General features: G+C 36.6%; 1 protein-coding gene across 4 annotated transcripts in view; it reads left to right on the top strand.

The window, feature by feature from the left end:
• Window positions 1–20,044, top strand: part of NELL1 (neural EGFL like 1) — a 283,549-nt gene that overhangs the window by 68,895 nt on the left and 194,610 nt on the right. For all 4 annotated transcript variants that reach the window (XM_090140192.1, XM_090140191.1, XM_031607324.2 and 1 more), the window contains exons 10-12: window positions 1,117–1,190; window positions 8,418–8,517; window positions 16,658–16,786. In XM_090140192.1, coding sequence (XP_089996318.1) covers window positions 1,117–1,190; window positions 8,418–8,517; window positions 16,658–16,786 — 303 coding nt within the window. The remainder of the gene's footprint in view (window positions 1–1,116; window positions 1,191–8,417; window positions 8,518–16,657; window positions 16,787–20,044) is intronic.

The raw sequence follows: 20,044 nt of genomic DNA, 5'->3' as shown, positions 1-20,044 counted from the left end.
ATTTATTTTCTGAGTTTTGAGTGCTTTGAATGCTTCCACTTTCATAGTGCTTTTGCTGCAACTCAGGAAATGTTTAAATCTTTGGCCACTTACAGTACATCTTTTTGCTTTCCTTTTAGTGTAATTGGCCAGTCTGTTACTGGTCAAGCATAGAGATAGCAGAAACACTGCAAGAAAAGTCATATGATCAGTGTTCAGCATTGAACTGTTAGTAATGTAGAGTGCCTTTGTGATGGATACTTGATTTGTGAAAAATAGAGTAGTTGCTTAGTGTATTTACTGTCCTTTATGGGACTGAAACTTAGACATTCAGTTTCAAGACTACTATGAGTAGTTATGGTAATCCTTGACCAAACTGTTGGCTGCCATGGATTTGCTTGAATTTGTGTTCTTTATAGTGGTGGTAATTCTAAACTAAGCGAGTTGATTTTTCATTGGATGAGGAAAGTTCACATTCTAATCTCTTGGTTTGTGTCTGGAGCTGCTAGCCTTTAGCAGAGGGGTCAAAACTTCAGACAGTAATTTTTTAGTAGGAACTTTCAGTTTCCTTAAAAACCTGTTTATTTCAGGTGCATACTCAGAACATTTTTCTGAAATGTATTTCTTTAGTTCATTGATGCAACAGAGTCATTTGCTAAATCAAATCCATTTGCCAGTGCTTCAGTAAGTTGAAGAGTTCACCTTTGTACGTGCAAAAAAAAAAAAAAAATTTGAAGGTTTAATTGAGATCTGTGCTTATATGACTTTTGATGTACATGAAACATCTCAGTTTTCTTGAAAGAAGTAATGAAGACTTCTAGTAACATATATAGTAGCTAATCTAAGTGTCAGTAATGAGAATATTTTCTAACGAATGCTAATGAATTGGGCCCTATTATTTATTCTTATGCTCTTATTCCTCTTCAGTTGAGGAAATCTGCTCTTTAAAATGAGTTACTCTTAAAATGAATTTATTATTAATTATGTATCTTACTGACTTCTGATGAAAACAAAATGTATCATATTTTTAATGTATTTATATGAATGTGATGACTGATTTTAGAGTAGTGTTATACTTCTGCTTTTGTTACTTAAATGCTCATTTTTAATCCCTCACCTTCTTTTCCCAAATTACAGCAAAGTGTATCTACGGAGGCAAAGTGCTAGCAGAAGGTCAACGAGTATTAGCTAAGAGCTGCAGGGAATGTCAAGTAAGTTTAAGTTGTAGAAACTTTCCCTGATTTTAAATGTTTGATGTCCAAATGCAATGATAAGTTGATATATTTTTTTAAAGCTCTCTTCATGCGAGTGTGATGTCCGTTGTCTTGAAAAGGGGACCTTGAAGTCAATGAAAGCCACAGACATATAAACAAGGCAGGAATATGACCTTTGCAGTGTAGTGAAAATGTGTGAAGTGATTTGGAGAGATGTTTCCTCTTTTATGTCTTGATTTTATGAGGCTGACAAAGAGGAAGTAGCATCTTGAGCCAGTTGCAAATTTAAGAAACACATGCTAAGATTTGTAGCAACCTGACTTTTGTTTGAGTTATTCAAAATTTGCCCAAGTATTTCTTAAACTATCTATCTTGCCCTACTGCTATTTAAGGTAAATTATGAAGGACTGGGCTGAGGTCTTTCTCTGTCAAGTTCATAACTCTTAGGCAACTAGAGATATGGAGAAGGCTGAGGTGCCCAGTGACTTCTTTGCATCAGTCTTCACCGGCAAGAGCTCTAGCCATACCACCCAAGCTGCAGAAGACAAAGGGGAAAACTTGGAGAAGGAAGGTTTGCCTGCTGTGAGTGAAGATCAGGTTTGAGAACATCTAAACTTGAAGGTGCACAAGTCCATGGGACCTGATAAGAATCATCCACGGGTTCTGAGGGAACTGGCAGATGAAGTTGCTAAGCTCATGGCAGCCTGGTGAAGTTCCCATTGATTGCAAAAGGGGAAACGTAACTCCATTTTCAAGAGGAAAAAAAAAGATCCAGGGAACTCTACGCCAGTCATTTTCACCTCTGTGAAAGGCCAGGCTGGATATGGGTTTGGGCAACTTGGTCTAGTGGGATGTGTTCTCACCTATAGCAGGGGTAGTTGGAGCTAGATGATCCTAAAGATCCCTTCCAACCCAAACCATTCTATGACTCTATGAACTGCAGTTGGTATTTCAGAACGTAAATAAAGGGAGGCTGTGTTAGATGAAAACATTCATAACAAGAAATGTTACTGAATATGAGTGCTGAACACGGTGTGCAAGTGTGGCAGAAACCAGTCCTTGTCAAAACTTACCTTAGGAGAAGAAAGTAGTAGATTATTATAAAACCTCATTTCTCTGCTGAGACATGTATGTGTTGTAACTAGAGTATGTCTGTGTCTTTACTGTGATTTATCACTTCAGAAAGGCATGGCTATTTTAAACGCATTTGCTCTCACATGTAATTTTCAAGTATTTCTGATTTTTTATGTCTTGTTGAGTTTATGAGAGGGAAGGTGATACAGGGAAAACTTACATGTGTTATTAATAGATCAGTATGTTAGGGCAGTTATTGGAAAAAATTACAATGATCTGGTTATTGTTGTGCTTGTGACTGTGCGGAGCAGTAATTTTGTGCGCTAATGAAAATGGACAATAGCTGGTTGTAGATGCAAAAGCAGCTTGTGCAAAATTACTTTGCCATTGTTAGTGTATGGCTGTATGGGGGTGCTCGACATATATACAAATACATGGGCAAGGTCCTTGCCTTGGTCCTTGCATTTATAACATGACTAAAACTGTACATCTGGGAGGGAGAGTGACTGTATGCAATAAGATGAGGAGAATGGGAGGATTTTCATATTAAAGTGAGAACAGAGTGATCTGAACTACCTCTGTGGAACTCCTCTATGCTGTAAACAAGAGCATTGTACTCATTATTGTGAGTATGAGAATACATTTGTGAAGATGAAAAGCACACACTGACCATAAAATATTTCTCATATTAAGAAGGATGGAACTAATAATAAAATGCACACTGTTAAAGGAAATGGGTATGGCAGTGTGCATTGGAGTAATGTTGCAGTTTGCATTATTTACATCTGAATGAAAAGTATTAATAAGTATTTGAAACAGAATCTGTTAATGTGATAATGTGATATCATGAAAAAATGAGCCTCAAAAAAAGGGGGGGATCTCCACAGCTGTGTTTCAAGATGATGTCAAATCTTGCTGGCAAAAGTTGTCATTCTGACTCTGGACAGTATTTAAGGGAGTGCCTCTCTCAGCATCTACAAGAAGTAGTATCTGTTGACAGGAAGTTCATTCACTGTATCTCAAGCATGACCTTGAGTGAAACACTTGCTTATTTACTGCCTCAGTTAGCAATGCTTGCTAGATAAAGTTTGAATGGTGATGAGTCCGAACATTTGCTGTAAGTGATCATTTTCTATTCAGTACAGGCCTGCTGGTGGACAAGGTTGGAGATTTTTGCTGCTTTTCCACTTGTGTTGTATGACTAAAAGAAAGAGCTCTGTGCTTAGGGAAATGGCTCCAAAAAAAGAAAAAAAGAGAAAAAAAAACACTGTGTGGTTTAATTTCCAGACTTGAAAAACAGATTTCAAGTTTGAAAAGCTGTTGATCCGTGAAAGACATACAGTAGGAGGTATGGGTCAGCTGTCAGTTTATTAATGTAGAATGACTTAAAAATACTGATGGGAAAAAGTCTTGAGTCTGTAAAGGAGAATGTATTTGTAGGTGTATTAATGTCAAGTAGATAAAGTTAAGATTACATACTTCAATTTTTATTTGAAGATACAGTTTTATTTCTTGCATAAGAATCAACATAAGCTAACGAGGCTTCTAACTTAGATTTATCATTTTGCAAAGATAATAATACCTATGGATCCATATGGACCAAAGGATTTCTTGATCAGTCTGTGAACAGTTTTTATTACTGAAAACTAATCCAGACTAAAAAATGTATTTATGTTGCACGTCCTTTTAACCGTAAGCACTGATGCTACTGATAGACAGCCATTTACTTGTTTCCAGCTGGAATCCTGCCTGAAAACACTCTCTAGATTAATCTACAAAGAGAAAATGGCAAAGTTAGTGCACAGGTATTTCTAAGAATCACAGAATGGTTGAGATTGGAAGTGACCTCAGGAGATCACCTAGTTCAGCCTCTCTGATGAAGCTGGGCTGCCCCAGAATGAGGTGCCCAGGACCACATCAATGTGGCTTTTGAAGATGTCCAAGGAGAAGACTCTGCAACATCTGGGCAGCCAGTGTGCTCTGTCACGCTAGCAATAAAAATAGTTTTTAAAGTTTCCTGATGTTCAGAGGGAATCTCGTTTCCTTTTTGTGTTGCTTATTGTCTCTTGTTCTGTTACCAGGCACCACTGGAAAAAGCCTAGCTCTGTCTTCTTTGCATCATCTGTTCAGACATTAATAACATTAATAAGATCAACTCTGCCCCCACCCCACCTTGTTTTCTGTAGGCTAAACCATCCCAAATCTCAGCCTTTTCTCATAGGAGAGATGTTCCAGTCCCTTAATTATCCTAGTGACCCATTACTGGTCACTCCTCAGTTCTTCCATCTCTCTTATGCGCTCAGGAGCCTTCAACTGAACACCATATTCCAGGTATGGTCTCACCAGTAGTGCTAAGCAGAGGATCACCTCTTCACACCTGCTAGCAAGATTTTCCCTAGTGTTAGCCTTCTGTGCAGAATAGGCATGTGGCTGACTTGTGTTTGACTTGGTGTCCACCAGGACCTCCAGGTCCTTTTCTGCCTAGCTGCTTTCCGGCTGGGTGTCCTGAATGTGTGCATACTGGTGCCTGGGTGTAGGGGAACTGTTAGGCCACAGCTTGCACTGGTGATTAAGCACCTGGTGAAGGGTTGTCTCTGGCCCAGGGAGCACAGGCAGATCATTTGCACCTGTGTTCCCCATGTGATCAGAAGGGGTGAAGCCACCCAGACTCATACGAAGGCCAGCAACTGATGGGAGAGCTTCTCTTGGATGTAGGCTGCTTCCTGAGAGGAGTGCTGCACAGCCAGAGAAACACCTTCACCAGTTGGGTGAGTTCAATACTTCTTTCTGTATGTGACTTTTAGCCCACCTGTGAATACTTCTGCCTGTTATTACAAAGAACCTGTCAGAAATAGCATCAGAAATAAGTAGAACACGGGGGCTGTTCCTTCTCAAATGCAGGACTTCACAAATAATCCTGAGGTTCCAGTTACTGCATTTTCCAGCCTGTTGAGGTCCCTATGGAAAGTAAAAGTGTCTGTGATTCAGAAAACTTGTGTGCTTTCAGTGTTTATTCCAGTTTGTGGATTTCACCAGTGTGAGAATGTGGCTCTTTTGAAGACAATAGAAAGAGATCTGTAACTTTTGTTGGATTGGGAGTTCGCTGCTGATCAGTGTAGTCTAGTGCCTGTGAATGACTTGATTCCTATTCATAACTGGCTGATGTGCAAGAAGATGTTATTAATTGTTGCTAGAGTGAGGAGTCAGATTGCCATATGAATTCTAGAGGTAGATAAGGCTCTGTTAACTTTCCGAAAGCTTGACTTATAAGTTTTTCATGAAAATAAGGATTAATGTCCTACCTATAGTGTTAACTGAGAATTCTGTTCGGAACTGAAAGGCTTATCAGTAATAAAAGGGATAACTTCCTCCCTCAATGAAAACAGCAAGAAACAACCAAAATAACCCAGACATCTTGCTATTATTTTCTGAAGTTAGCCATCTCACACAAGCTGCTTGTAGTTCAAATTTCCATTGCATGTCACTGATTCAGCTTATACCCTACTCTTTTTTCTTAATATACTTAGCTTTGTAGTTAAAGAAACTTAATTATCTTGTAAATGTTTAATTCCATATCTCATTCTTTGTATGCCACAGCTGGAGCTTGACCTATTAATTCCACAGAAAAATGAGGGCTTTTTGACGTCTATGTCCATCTGGAATGTGTGACTGTGTATTTGAATTGAACATAAAAAGTCAGTCATTTTCCTAAGGCAGCCTGAAGCAATAATTCTGAAATGTGAACTACTCTTATTTATAAGTTGATAAAATCTGAAATATGATGATGATAATTCTTATAATTGGATCTGTACTAGCTTATAGCAAATTGATTATAATCCAAAGAATACGCAATATGAAAATATTTTTATTTTAAAGCTTCTGAATGATGTTTGTTTTCTCAAGAGGAATATTCTGCAGCGAGTTGGAAAATTTAAGGAAATAGAATCTTCATGATAATTGAGTTAATAGAAATCTTTTTTTAATCTCCTGATTCATTAAGACAGCGTGGTTTTTTGATTTGAATTCTTTAATAGCATCTTGATTTATCCTGTTGGCTTATTTGTCTTCAACATTTTTTTTATTTCTTGCCATCCATTTCACTAGATTGAATGTCAGTCAACACTTTTTGTTCATATGATGGCATACTGTACCCCTTTTGCAGTTGCCTTCTCTGAGCTTTAATAAGTGGTGAGTTATAGCAAGAGCTTTATCCAGCTGGTAGTTTGATAACATGATAGTAAGTGATGGCTCACTGTGCCTGGCTCTTTTATCACCTTTGTTACTGCGGTTGCACAGGGAACTGTGAGGCATTCTTCCCTTTCACTTATGGAAGTCAGAGCAGGAAATCTAATACTTCCATTAACTTCTCTGCTTGTGTAGGCACTTGCTTTGATGTGTGCTGTATGATAGTATAGGCAGTTGTTAGTGGTTTTTTTTTTTTAAATCAAAAACACAAAACAAGCCAAACAAAAAAATGAATACTTGTTCCTATTTGTTTTTCTTGACAGCAAGTTATGCAACTTGCAGCAAGGGTAGCTTGAAAGCTAGGAAATACAGCTTGACCTTACTTAGATTTAAGATTGCGGTTTCAGGAGCAGTCTCTGGCAGTGTCTGTAGAATTGTCACTCCCTATGTTTTTTGAAGTTGCTGGGTGTCCTGTGCATTGTTTGCACCTTGTAGATTCAGAGGCATTTCCATGTGCATAACTGCAGGACCTGGAGTCTGAAGAAATGCGGCTGAACCAGTGTGGCCTTGTTGATGAGGTTACTTAACAGCAAGGACAATTACCTGCACTGTTTCTGACACCTGAATTAGTCCTTCAGCATGCTATGGTACAATGCTTTGTAGATGTGAAAGAAAGCTTCTGGCTGGCATGAGCATCTTGCTTCATACTAAATGAACAAATAGGTGCTGTCAATGTGTTTTGTTCAAAGTCGTGTATTTAACCCCCAGATAATGAGATTGTTGCCTTTAACATATTTTGTCTTTTTATATGGCTTTTCTATGCTTTCCTACCCTTAGATGCATTTAGGTAATATTTACATATTCTCTGTGATTTGTTATTTTAAAACCATCTTTTTGTTCTGTAGTGTGAAAAACATTTTGGAAGGAGTGGGGCGAGGCTCATATTAAAAAGATGTGTTGGCAATATTATAGGCTATCAGCTTCCTTAGTGGAGCTTCTAGTCTTTTGGAAAATAAGATTACTCAAGCGTAGAGAGTCTTGTGGAATTGCTGGTATACATATTACTAAGCAAAAGCTTGTTTGCAAGCGTACACTTGCCAGTACACTTGTAGAAGACGACATACTGATGAAATAAATAAAGGTATGGAGAAGGGTGGAGTGGAAGAAAGAAATGCAGAAGGCTACTTTGAGACGAGATTATAGAATCAACTAAACAAAGAATAGGACAGCAGTTTGATCTGCATGATGGAGCTGATTTTTCTGAGTAGGAAGAAGATGAAGTAAAACTGTTGCTAAATCTCTCCAGATCTGTTCTATGTCAAGTATTTTAGAAAATTCCTGCAAGCAACTAGACTGTTTGTGTACAATCTTACTCTAAATCTAGTAGAAATCAAAGTCGTGGGACTGTCTTCACTTTGATTTACATTTTATATAGGTATTACTGTATGAATACATCAAGATGATATTTTTGCTTTGTTATACCTTCAAAGGAATTTTTGGAAATTGGGTGATCAGTACTTTTAAAGAACAGCCTCTTTTAATTGGATGCAGCAGAGGACTACATGACATCTGAAAATGTTGGACCTCTATCTATTGTGAGAACTCGAGTAGCTTAACAGTGAGTGTGCAGAATATGAACTAAGACAAGTAAAACTTGGACTTTCATAAAGCTTGATCATTTTTTTTGCAAAAACCTAGAGGGAAGTTCTTTAATTTCTTTGAGTACTTAAGTGTTATAATTTCTCTTTCAATTGTGGGCAAAGAAACATTCAACTAGATTGCTTTAGATTCTGTTATACTTAAAAATAAAATAAAATAAACTCTATAGCTTGCTCCCTGCTAATATGCTGTTGTTACTAGAGATTGCCAGAACTGTAGATGGAACATTGTGATCCTTTCCCTTGCATGTGTTTTCACTAATGTCATCTTTTAAATTTTTCTTTTTAAATTATTATTTATTTTCAGAATGGAGTGTTGGTCAAAGTAACAGAGACCTGTCCACCATTGAACTGCTCAGAAAAAGATCATGTTCTTCCAGAGAACCAATGTTGCAGTGTTTGCAGAGGTAAGCCAGAAGCTACACATACTTTGAAGGAGTGTATGTTGCTGATTCAACTGAGGGATACATTGTAAGGAACAATTCCTTTTTAACGATGTATTAGGTACCTCTATAAACTTGAGTCTGTAATTAGCCTTCACATAATGCCAGATTGTGATATTCCTTTGGGTATAAGACTTAACAGATAAATGGGTGTAATTGCTGTGAACTAGAGAAGGAGAAAAGGAAAAGGAAGAGTTGGGAGAGAAGAGGTCTGATATCTCTTATGAATTCTCCTTAGAAAGAAATTGTTTAAATGAGAGGTATTTTGTTGCTTCTACTTGCAACTGCGCTGTGAAGGTACAGGGCTATGAGCTTTTGGGGGGTGACACTTTGAGCTCTTTCTATTTTAAAATGAGGTTTGAGTTTGATGCGTGCTTTGAGGCTGATTTAGTACTGAAGTCTTTCAGGACTTGTTTATGAGATGAGCTGGGCAATTATGAAATTAAAAAGACAAAATGACCCTGGAGTGCAGAATGGCATTTTTCTTCCTTTCTATGGGGTGTTGAGACATAGGTTTCCTTTCATTGCTCTTTCATTTCTTGTGAACCCTGGTTGCATGCTGCACCAGACTGAACAAGCTGAAGCTACTGTCTTCACTGAGGAAGTTCCCTTAAATGAGGATAACACAAGTTTGACAAGGTTAGAGGACTCAAATAACTTTTCTTCTTCAGGTGTGTTCTAAGCAGTGACTTATTGGGGTGTAAAGATGTTAAGGTCATATCCAAGGAATTATTATTTTATGCTACCTCTGTTCCACACCTTTCCTATGGCACTGACACTCAGGTGAACTTAAGGGCATCTGGTCTCTCAGAGCAGGACTTAGCAATGCACATCAGGCATGTTCAAGCAAGAGGAGTGCCTAGGGGAGGTGAAATATTTCCAGGCTTAGATGGTTTCTTGCCCGTATGTAAATTTCTCTAGAGAGCTGTCGTAGATGTCAATGAAGGAGTTCTGGATCTGTTCCTTAGCCAGTAAAAAATAATTAATAAACACATGCTGTTAAATATTTATTAAGGCCTTGAACTTGCAAGGGTATGTGTGTGGTTGCTGGGGCCAGAACATTTGAGACAGTTTGCTGGATGATGGACTGAGAATATACATGCTAATTTTTTAAAGCACTTTCTAGAAACATCTGTAAGTACTTAAGCAAGCTCTAAATGTTACTTCTCTGTCCCTCAGAGGGCTCTGTGTCTTAATGATCCTTAACAGATGGCCCAGTTTGATGTAGTGTAGCACTGAAAAAAAAAATTAGCTTCATTACTTTAAAAAGCACTAGAAATCTGAAAGTTTCAAAGTTGATGAAAGATAAGTTCTATAATCATTCAATTCTGTTATTGCTAATTATAAGTAATCCTTTTATGTATTCATCCCCAAACTGTTTTTATTATTTATTAAATAACATTAATATCTATATTTGTGGGATAGCTTCCAGAGGCTAAGAATTGTGCTTCTACTTCTTATGGATTCTGATAGTGCTTTCAAAACGATACATCAAACTTTTATGTCAGTTCTACTTTAGTTGACTATTAAAGCAATCCTTTTTCTAAGTTCATCTTTACGCATAATTCTGAAAAGAATTTGAAAAAGCAAAGATATGATCAGTTTTGTCAACTTTATAAAATAATAAATTGAAGTTGGCACTCCTAGGTCTTTTTTGTTATCTTGTTAGAATATATGCTTGTCACTTTTGCCTCTGTTCCATGTGATCCAAATTAATAGCAAATAATTTTATTATATGTATGTATGTATCTCCATGCTATACATACATGTATGTTTATATATTATATATATGTGTGTATATATATGTAAAGGAGTAAGGAATATATTAAATTTTTGGCACGGATATTCTCATTCAAACAATTTTGCTCTGGTATGGCAAACAGGCCAGAGTTGAGAAAGAATAGAAAGCTTCTCCATTTCAGAATAACTTCCTTAAGAGACAAGGACAAGACACATCTTTTACTGCCCAAGATAAAGTAGTGAGGAAGAAATACAGTGGTAAATATAGCAATTAGCAGCGAGTGCTGTTTAGACCACTTGCAGGTGCAAATTTCACTTTGTGTGCACGATGGCAGAGATAATACTTTGTATTTGCATTTAGCTGTAGCAGTCAACAGAGAGATTAATAAATCCTTACTAGTAATATTAAATTAGATGCCTAACAATTCTGTACAAAGTTTACTAGTACACACTATTGACTGGCAGATTTTGTTTTCTATCGCTTTTTTCTTTGTATCAGGCTTTGCTTTCTTTAGTATTCAGTTGTTGAAAAGTGGAAAGTGGAAAACTTCTACTGAATTTCATGTTCTGTAGAACGTACTTTTGAAATAAAATATGTTTGCTGAACTAAATTTGGGCAAGATTAAGTTTGCAGCCTTTGCTTTCCTAGTGGCAGGAATTTCAATTGAATGAAAGAATAAATGTAGAGGGCCAACAAGAGGAAAAACAAGAAACAGAAGGATGGAAACTTCATGGTGCGGTGGTATAAAACTACACACTTTTCAGGGATCTCTAATATCTACCACAATAATAGCTAACTGCTTAAAATAGAGTATGCAAGAAAAAAAAAACACCAAAAAAGCCACTCTAAGAAACTGGTATTTATGGTGGTGGAAATCATGAATCAACAAAAGTCTGAGTTGAATACTGTAACGTACGCAGCTGGCGGGCTTCCTTAGATGGTCATTATTTCTAAATGATTAGAAAAGTAAAACTGGTGAATGAGACCTTTTCTTCCTCAGGTTTGCTACATTTTAGTTTATAGTATAACATGAGTAGATGATTGCTAAAGGTCAATTTCTGGATTTCAGTAAAATCATAGAATTGTAGAATGGCTTATGTTGAAAGAGACCTTGTAGATCATAGAATCATAGAATGACCACAATGATCACCTAGTTTCAACTCCCCTTCTATGTGCAGGGATTGCCAAACACCAGACCAAGCTGCCCAGAGCCACGTCCAGCCTGGCCTTGAATGTCTTCAGAGATGAGCCATTCACACCTTCTCTGTGGAACCAGTAATGGCCAACTTGCTCTAGCTGTTGTGTTCAGTCTTTGTTTAAAATGATTGTGTGATGTGTACAGCAAAGCAGACAGAGAACGAAAGAACTTTGCTGTACGGTGACAGTTTTAGTGATTTGATGTACTTGAATTTACAAACAGGCCTCAACTGATCTTTAGGTAGAATCTATCCATGAATATTAGATACACTGTGTATTGTTTTACCATGGATTTGTATGTTTCCACATGAATAGATATTTAAACTATGTGGCTACTTTGTACTTCTTAGCAAGTCAATATGGCATTATTAAGCTCTCTTTCAGGCTTACAGAAAGTTTAGTTAATTGCAAAATTTTAAAAATAGTATTAGTGTGCTAAAATTTATTTTTTACTACTTTTTTTTGCAAGTCACTTTTTTTTAGCATGCCTACTATGTTTTTTATGGCCCAGGGACAAACATAATATGAAAGAATAGTGTCGTGAAAGTTTTTTATGTTGTTCCCTTCAGCTGTTTTCCTGCTTGCCAAAGACAGTGTGTAATTTTGAAAGAGTGGATTTTTTCTCCTTTGCATGAGTGATTCAAATAAATTTCATGAGAATTTTTGTTATGCTCATAATTTTGATATGTTAGAACAGCCTCAATAATAACCCTAACTTCTTCAGTCAGGCTCTCCCTAAATGCACGGGTGTAAGGAAATAATGAAGTAACAAGAGCTGATTTCCTGCAGAAAGTAATGTTTATTTGCTGTCCTGTAATATGCTTTGGCTGGTAGATTTGGATTGATTGCTGACACTGATGTAGCAGGAAGTAGAGAATCCTACAGATAAGCTTAAGCATGCATTTTATTCCTGACACAGAATTATAATCTAAAAATGGTGGCTTCTGCCATTCTCACTTGTTCTGCTTCGATTTGTGTTAAGGGGATTTCAATTATTTCACTTATGGCATGACAACACTCTTCAATTAACATACTCCCCATCTCTCTCTGCCTAGCTGCAAGCTTGGACTTTGCTTTTTCAGAAATTAAATAATTCTCTTGTATTGCTGTGAAGTATGTGTTATATCAAGGTTTTATTTTTATGAAGATTTAACAGAAGTTGATAACTATGTACTGGAAGCAGTACATATTTATAACTGTATTTGGGATGTAAAAGACCTTTGTTTGCAAAAGAGAAAAGAAAATATTTAGAATCTTGCTAGGATGTGCAGTACAATTACTCTAATGCACAGAAATAAACAGTGTTTAAGATCTGCAGTCAAGTAGCACCTTGAAAGAATTTATGAAGTTGCTCTTATGTCATATCACTTAGTTCTGGGACCTCAGACACTGAAGGCATAAATACTGCTGTTCAAAGTGCTTCATTGCTCATGACTTGTTTTAAAAAGTGATTCAGATCGTGAAAGGACATAATTGCTAGTGCATATTTTATGACTTCCTATGAGATGTTTTCCCAGCTTTACTTTACATATTTACATAGTAACTGTGGGGCTAAAGCATAAGAATTTAAAAGATTTTGAGGATGAAGTGACCTTGAACCTTTTAAACATAGCTAATGCTATTAATGGAGGCATCATCAGCATTCTTTTTAGAAGCCTCTGACGTGTGAAACAGTGAAAGTGTAGATTACTGCAGGGTAGTTTCTTGAACAGCAGGAGAGAGAGGGGATTATAGTTCCTTAAGTGAACAGTTGGAGAAACTGGAAGGAGTGCAGAAAGCATTACAGATGTTACAAGGAAACCCTCAGAAATTTGGGAGGTTCATCAATGTGAGGTTATGTATGTAGGGTATGTTTGATTGCAGCCATACTTTAAAGGCTACAAGAAATCACTGAAATCAGCAATTAAACTAAATTACCAAATATAATTGATACTTAAAAAGACAGACAAACCTTGATGTCATCGCAAAACAGTTTAGCACACTGCTTTGGAAAAGCGGATTTGGGGAATTGGAATGTGAAGATATTGAGGAGCCTGGAAAAATGAGAGCAACATTTGGGTGCCCCAAATAAAATGAGTGTTTAATTTTAGATAATCTGACTTAGGAGCAGTAAACTGCAATTTCTGATAGGTACACAAGTGATAGTTTTACGTCTGGCATAATGAAAATTGACCTCTTTCACACTTGGTTTAGTACGTTTAGGGGTGGTAGTTTTGCAGTCAGATATTGCTGATGAAAAGATATGGATGATGTTCCTAAGAAAAATGGGAGCAAACATTTCTGCAGCCTTGATAAGGAAGAGAGTAATGCTATTAGAAATGTTTGGACAAGGAACAGAGGTCATTGTGCCTATAAAAAATCTAAACACGCTCTTCAATATTTAACTCCCATCTTGAATGGTTTTGAAGGGCTGTTGTGAACATTCATGACAGTATGTGTGGGGGGAAAATGGTTTCTGACATCTGTTCTGAATGCGTTTATCTGTAATTTTAATTCATGCTCATTTGCCTTGTCATCTGTGTTGGCCTGAAATTAGCTTAAATTATCAGAACTATTTAAGATTTTCTGTGCTTCTGCAAAATCCTTTCCAATTGCTTGCTTGCTCACACGTGATGATTCTATTTTAAGGCTTTTCTTGTATTTAGAGAGGTGTTGACCTTCTCAGGTAAGACTTGGCTGAATGTTTGGAAGTCTCAGTCAGTTATTTTCACCTGGGCAATAGCAATGTGTGCCCTCTGCTAGATTCATCCACGGCTGGTTTGCATTCAGAGGTACTACTGCAGTATCACTGGATAGTTTTGCAATTTGTATAGGTACTATGAAGGAACCCTATAGATCATTTCATGGTCAAGAACTAATAAATATCAGATATTTGTGGTTTTTGCATTCTGTTTGCTTGAGGGTGAGTGGTTGCTCCCATCAATAGATTGACGTTTTAGTACTTAGGACCCTCTCTTCTTAGTCAGGAGTATAAGCACAGCACTAGCCAGTCAGCAGCCCTAGACGTGTTCCAGACTGTTTTGCTGAATATGAATGAATTTAAGTGTTTACCTGAATTAGTCCTTGAATCAGACCTAAAGGTGTGAGCAACACACAGCTTATTTTTTCCACATTGCAGTCCAAATACTAAGTGGTCTTTTTGCCAGAAAAGCAGGATAAACACTCGGACCCAATATGAGCTTGCAAGAATAGATGGTGTTTTATTCCTTCTTCACCTTCAGAACCCCAGCTGGAGAGAATGCAGACCAAGGTCTAAGAAATACACCACCACATCCTGGATATGAGCCTGTTAGTTCTTTTGAAGTGCTAGATGTGTGTCTTCACTGTAGGGGAAAAAACACTTGCAAGAGCCTCTGATTCAATAGAATGTATACTCTGACAGAGGCACAGTGAGCCCCTACAATTCTATACCATCATGCACATTTTTCTGCAGGTTAACCTTAAGTGACGTTTGTTTTGTAAAAGCTTGAAAGCATACAGCACTGTGCATGCTCTTAAAAGAACAGGTTTGCTGCTTTCTGCTTATGGACGTGTTGAACAAATCCTTTGAAATGCTATGGGAAGTGGAGGTTGAGCCACTCTTGGTTAACATTTTTAAAAGGCAGGAAATGGTATTTCATGCTTCTTTTATAAAAACAAATGCTAAGGCAATCTAGAAAAGTAGTAGGTTCTGTTATCATATATTCCTAATGAGAGGAGAACAATCAAAAGTTTCTTAGAGCCTATTCACAAAACTTACTTGTAGAACCCGAGCATTATTTTCTTTTTTTGTGTGCTCTTAAGTCTTGAAGCTTGAAAACAAGAGTCACATTCTGAATGGAGAATCAGACTCCAAACTCAGACAGTTAATCTCAAATACAGATCATATCAAGGGAATTAAAGCAATACTAGATTTTCTAGAGAGGGTTTAAAAAAAAAAAAAGGCATCTCTATGGATCCTGGATGGATAATTAGAGTAATCATATGTTCTGTTGAATTGCAGAGGTGGTAAATAACAGTGAATAATTCTGAAGAGTATGATGTGGTGTTGAAAACTACACGGGGAATCATACTTGGGAGGAAGTCCTGTTAGAAATGAATGGTTGATCTGGGACTTAGAACTTGTGATGAAAATTGACCAGGACATCGTCCTGTTGGCTACCTACAAGTATTAAAGTTGCCAAGAAATTGTCATGTGATTAAAGATTGAGTTAAAGAGAGCCTCGTATCATGTTTTGGTGCAGAAAATGATACAAGGGCTATTGTAATGAAAACATGCTGAGAAAAATCCTTTTTTAAAGGTTTGGATGAGAAGGAAAGAGGTGCGTGTATTTTTTATCGTGGTGGTTTATCATTGTCTGAAGTTGATTATCTACGTCTGTCAAGTCCCAGCACAGTAGTAATAATCTACACTAAATTGAAATGTGGTATTTTATAGTGACTAATGTAATGCACTGATATGTTATATAGGCTCTTAGTTGCAGTATCTACTACTAATAATTAATCACGTTAATGCTGTATACTAGTTCAGAAAATAATTATTATTCTGAAGGAGCAGAAAATAGCCTGGAATGTCATGGTGTCAGGGGAAACAGTGAAAAAGAAAATATTAAAAAAAAAAAAAACAAACAAAAAAACAAAAAAACAACCGAACAAAAAACACCTTTTTCTCTTGGGTAATATCTAGAATGTTAACAGAGTAGAAATCTTGCTTAGAGATGATAAAGTTGGTGCTGAATAGAGGAGTTTTGGGTTCCAGTGCTCGGTTTCAATTACAAAGGCGAAAAAAGACAAATACTGTGTTAGCATAAATGGCTGAAGAGAGTATAACTGCACCTTAATTATTAAATTACATTTCATCTTATTTTTCGGTGCAAGTTAAATATGTAAAGTGCATAGATTCTGTAGAAGACTAATGTATTGCCATGGTTTCCTCCTCTGAACTTGTCTTTTTTCCTTACTAAAAAGCCATCCAGGCAACTGAAGGCTTGGAGTGAGAAAAAAGAAAAAAAGACTTGAGTACAAATTGATGGAGGAATCCAAAAAGCTTGTGTACCAAATTTGATTATAGAGTGAATTTCTAACATAAAACATGCTGAAGCTTTCAAGAAATTAGTACGGTCGATGTGAATATTAAACCTGAAATAAGCATGTTTTAATACCTATTTGCATTTCCTTGTGTTTCAGGCCATAACTTCTGTGCGGAAGGACACAAATGTGGTGAAAATTCAGAGTGTAAAAACTGGAATACAAAGGCTACTTGTGAATGCAAGAATGGTTATCTCTCTGTCCAGGGGGACTCTGCATATTGTGAAGGTAAAGAAAATATTAAAAGATCCGCCCCCTTAACATTGTGCTCAGAAAAATAGCGTTAAACAAGTGATGGAAGAATTAATTCCATTGCAAAGTTGAATTTCAAGATAGTGAGTATCACTTCTCAAATGGGGTCCTTTTTGAATGTATGAAGTTGAGATAATCAAAAAAGGAGGAATTGGTGCTGGACTATTCAGGTTATCTATTGTTCTCCTTCATTGGTGTGTTCTTGTATTGGCATTCTATGGTCATGCTGTCATGACAACTTTCAAGATACCATTTTTCAAATGCTGTAACCTACCCTATAAAATGTTTTCTAGAGAGTAACATCTGTATAAGGTGTATTAAATTTAAGAAGTATGTGTTCTGCTGGCAATCATGAGAAAGGTTAGTGTGAAGGGATATGGAGACTTGAACACAGAAATGGTGATCTGCTGTACTTCCTGGTGTATTTCTGTGGACCAGGTACTCATCTGAAATGGTCTTCCTATGATACAGAAGATGCTGTTTCTGAGAGGGCTGTAGCTGAGTTACTTCTGTTGATATATTTTTCCATCACAGGAAAAGATGCAATATTCTCTTTTTCTCTGCGTTTTCTGTAGCTTGCTGTTATTTTTAACAATGATCTACATATTAGAAAATGGATTGGTGAATCAATATACAGCACATTTCTTCCTGCCTTTGCCTAGGAAGCTTTTTTTTAATGCTCTTGTATCTTAGTCTACAGTATTTAATCTTTTGGCTATCATAGGAAGTTTCAGAAATACTTTGTAAAAAAAAATAAAAAAAAAAATCCCCTAGGTTTTTCATCTAGTGGTACTAGTTGACAGGATGGACATTTTTTTGACAAGCTTTTAAAGTACATGAGAAATTGGAAGTCAGGATGAAAGGATAAAAGAGGTGTGCATGGACTGGGTTTAAATAATCCTATGTTGATTTAAAAAAAAAAAAATACTTAAGTGAACAGGACTGCTTTAAACAGTTCATAAAGCTATTTGGTAACTTGTTTTTACAAATCTTGTGGTGTTTAGTCAGTTCTCTGCAAACAGAAGTTTGCATGGTCCTATATATGCACTTTCAGTGTCTGTGAAAACTATTTGTATGTTTCTTTTAGAAGGCAGGCAGCAAAGAGACTATTTGTTATATTTTTTTCCTACAAAAAGAAAAAAGTATGAGAACTGCTATATAAGGGCACTACAAGGTCTGTGCAGAAAGCAAAATTCAAGGCTCCTTGTCAGCCACAATGCAGAATTGAGTACTTGTTCTTTTTCTCCTTTTTAATTACGAGCAATATCCAGTGTTTTTATTAATCCAGTAGCAGATTGTCTATTTTCCTTTTTTCTCTATGACAAAAGTTGAAAAACCTTGAGCCAAGTAACTCTGGTGTTGACAGTACACTAGTGGTGGGGTGAAAAATGAGCTTTGGGAAGAAATTAGCTTGAATTTGTATATGGCCTGTGCTGTACTGAGTTTTGGAAGGGTAAATCATATCCCTGACAACTTGTACTTATGAATGAAGCATGACAGAACCGAATAAATCCAGCTTTCTTTGCTATCTGAGACAGTGATAGAGGAAAGAGGATTTCTAGGTATTACAAAATTGTAAATTTGCTAGATGGAGAATAGTTCTTAGAAGATGAATACCTTTTTCTTCTTGTTATCAACAAGGGTAGCTACAGAGTGACAAATTGGTTAGCCAAGAGAGAACTTCTTCCAGCCCTGCAAAGGATTTCATTTCATTCCTTAGAACACTTTTCTGCAAAATTGCTTTGTATGCTCCTCTAATTTCATTATCTCATCTATGTTTAATCTGCTAAATAAAATAATTTCGTAATTTGGCTTTATAATATTTTATAAATAATATATTTATAATATTCTCGAAGACATGGTAAAGCTGGTATTTAAATCAGTGAGATTGTAGATGTATCTGAAGGTGGAATCTGTCAGTGTTGGTATAGTGGAGTAGTGGATTTCTGTGTGTACTGTGTAAGAACTGAACAAACGAAACACCTGAACAAGAAGTAAAACCCATACAAAATGCCTGTGGGAGCAGGGAAGATATCTTTTGTAATTTTGGTTTTGCCTTTGATATTCTTATGCCCTTAAAATTAAAAGATGTGATTAGAAAGATTATGGTTTCCTTTGAGACAGTGAGATTAAACTAGTTTGTACTTAAGATGCATGCCTATAAGTGGCGCTTGAGTTCAGAATGTTCTGGATCTTGAAATTTTTCAAATTTCTTGTTTCTGCCATTGTACTTGGAACACTTGTGTGTGTGTGTGAATTCTAATGCATGGTGGTATTTTATGGTTATTCCTGCTTACTCTTAAGTTTAATTCTGGTGTACTGTTGACCTTTATGGCACCATTTCGATCTTGCAAGATCTCTGACAAATTGCATTTCAGTTAGCTTTGCTGTTATCTATTTATTTATTTGGAAAATAAATTACAAAAATAACCCTGAGAAGCTCTTACAGTCCATTCCTAGTAACTATTCAAGCAGTTATCAGCTCTTCATGTCAGAATGTACAGGTGAATGGTTATTCACTATTAGAGATAACGTAAGTATTTTTAAGGAGGATTGTTTCTGAAAAAGAATGCACAAAGCTTGTAGAGAGAGAGCAGAAAGCAGAGATCTGTTTTTATAGAATACAGACATATTTAAAAGCAAAAGTTGTTTTTCTTGGTCCATTTGCACGTGTTCTATATGTGAGACATAATTAAAGCATTTGCTATTTGCAGAGTGATATGTGGAAATATCTGTTAGACAGTTTGGTGAGGTTTAATTACAGATGTGAGATACTTAGGTGCAAGTGTTAAACCCCTGTTCTTTTACTTAAGTCGCATGGATAAATTCTGGTAACTGCACAGATAACCAGAGTCTCTGGTGACTGATATGACGTGCAGCTGTGACTTCTTAGCACACCATTTAGATCTGTCACATTGATTCTTCCTGACATGATACGTGATGTACAGAAGATAAACAAATATACTTTACTACTTAAAAGCCGGAATGCTTCACAGTCTAGGACTACTTCACAAACACCAACAGGACTCCTGAATGTGCAGAGAGAAGGGAAAGCATTGGTAAGTGAAGAGTCTGGAAGCTTGGAGACAAAATGCGAAAAATAAAACCAAATCAATTAAAAGTCACGCTTGTCACTAGCATGACTATCCTTGCCTTCTAGATGCTAAGAAACAAAGAGTCATGTCTTCTGAAAAGAACTTGGTGAGATTCTGCTATGTGTTTCCCAGTAAAGAG

Source organism: Phasianus colchicus, chromosome 5 (assembly GCF_987193195.1).
Source record: "Phasianus colchicus chromosome 5, bPhaCol1.hap1.1, whole genome shotgun sequence".
NCBI lineage: Eukaryota > Metazoa > Chordata > Aves > Galliformes > Phasianidae > Phasianus > Phasianus colchicus.
The sequence above is the reverse complement of the archived record's forward strand: the minus strand, read 5'-3'. Positions and strand labels throughout refer to the sequence as shown.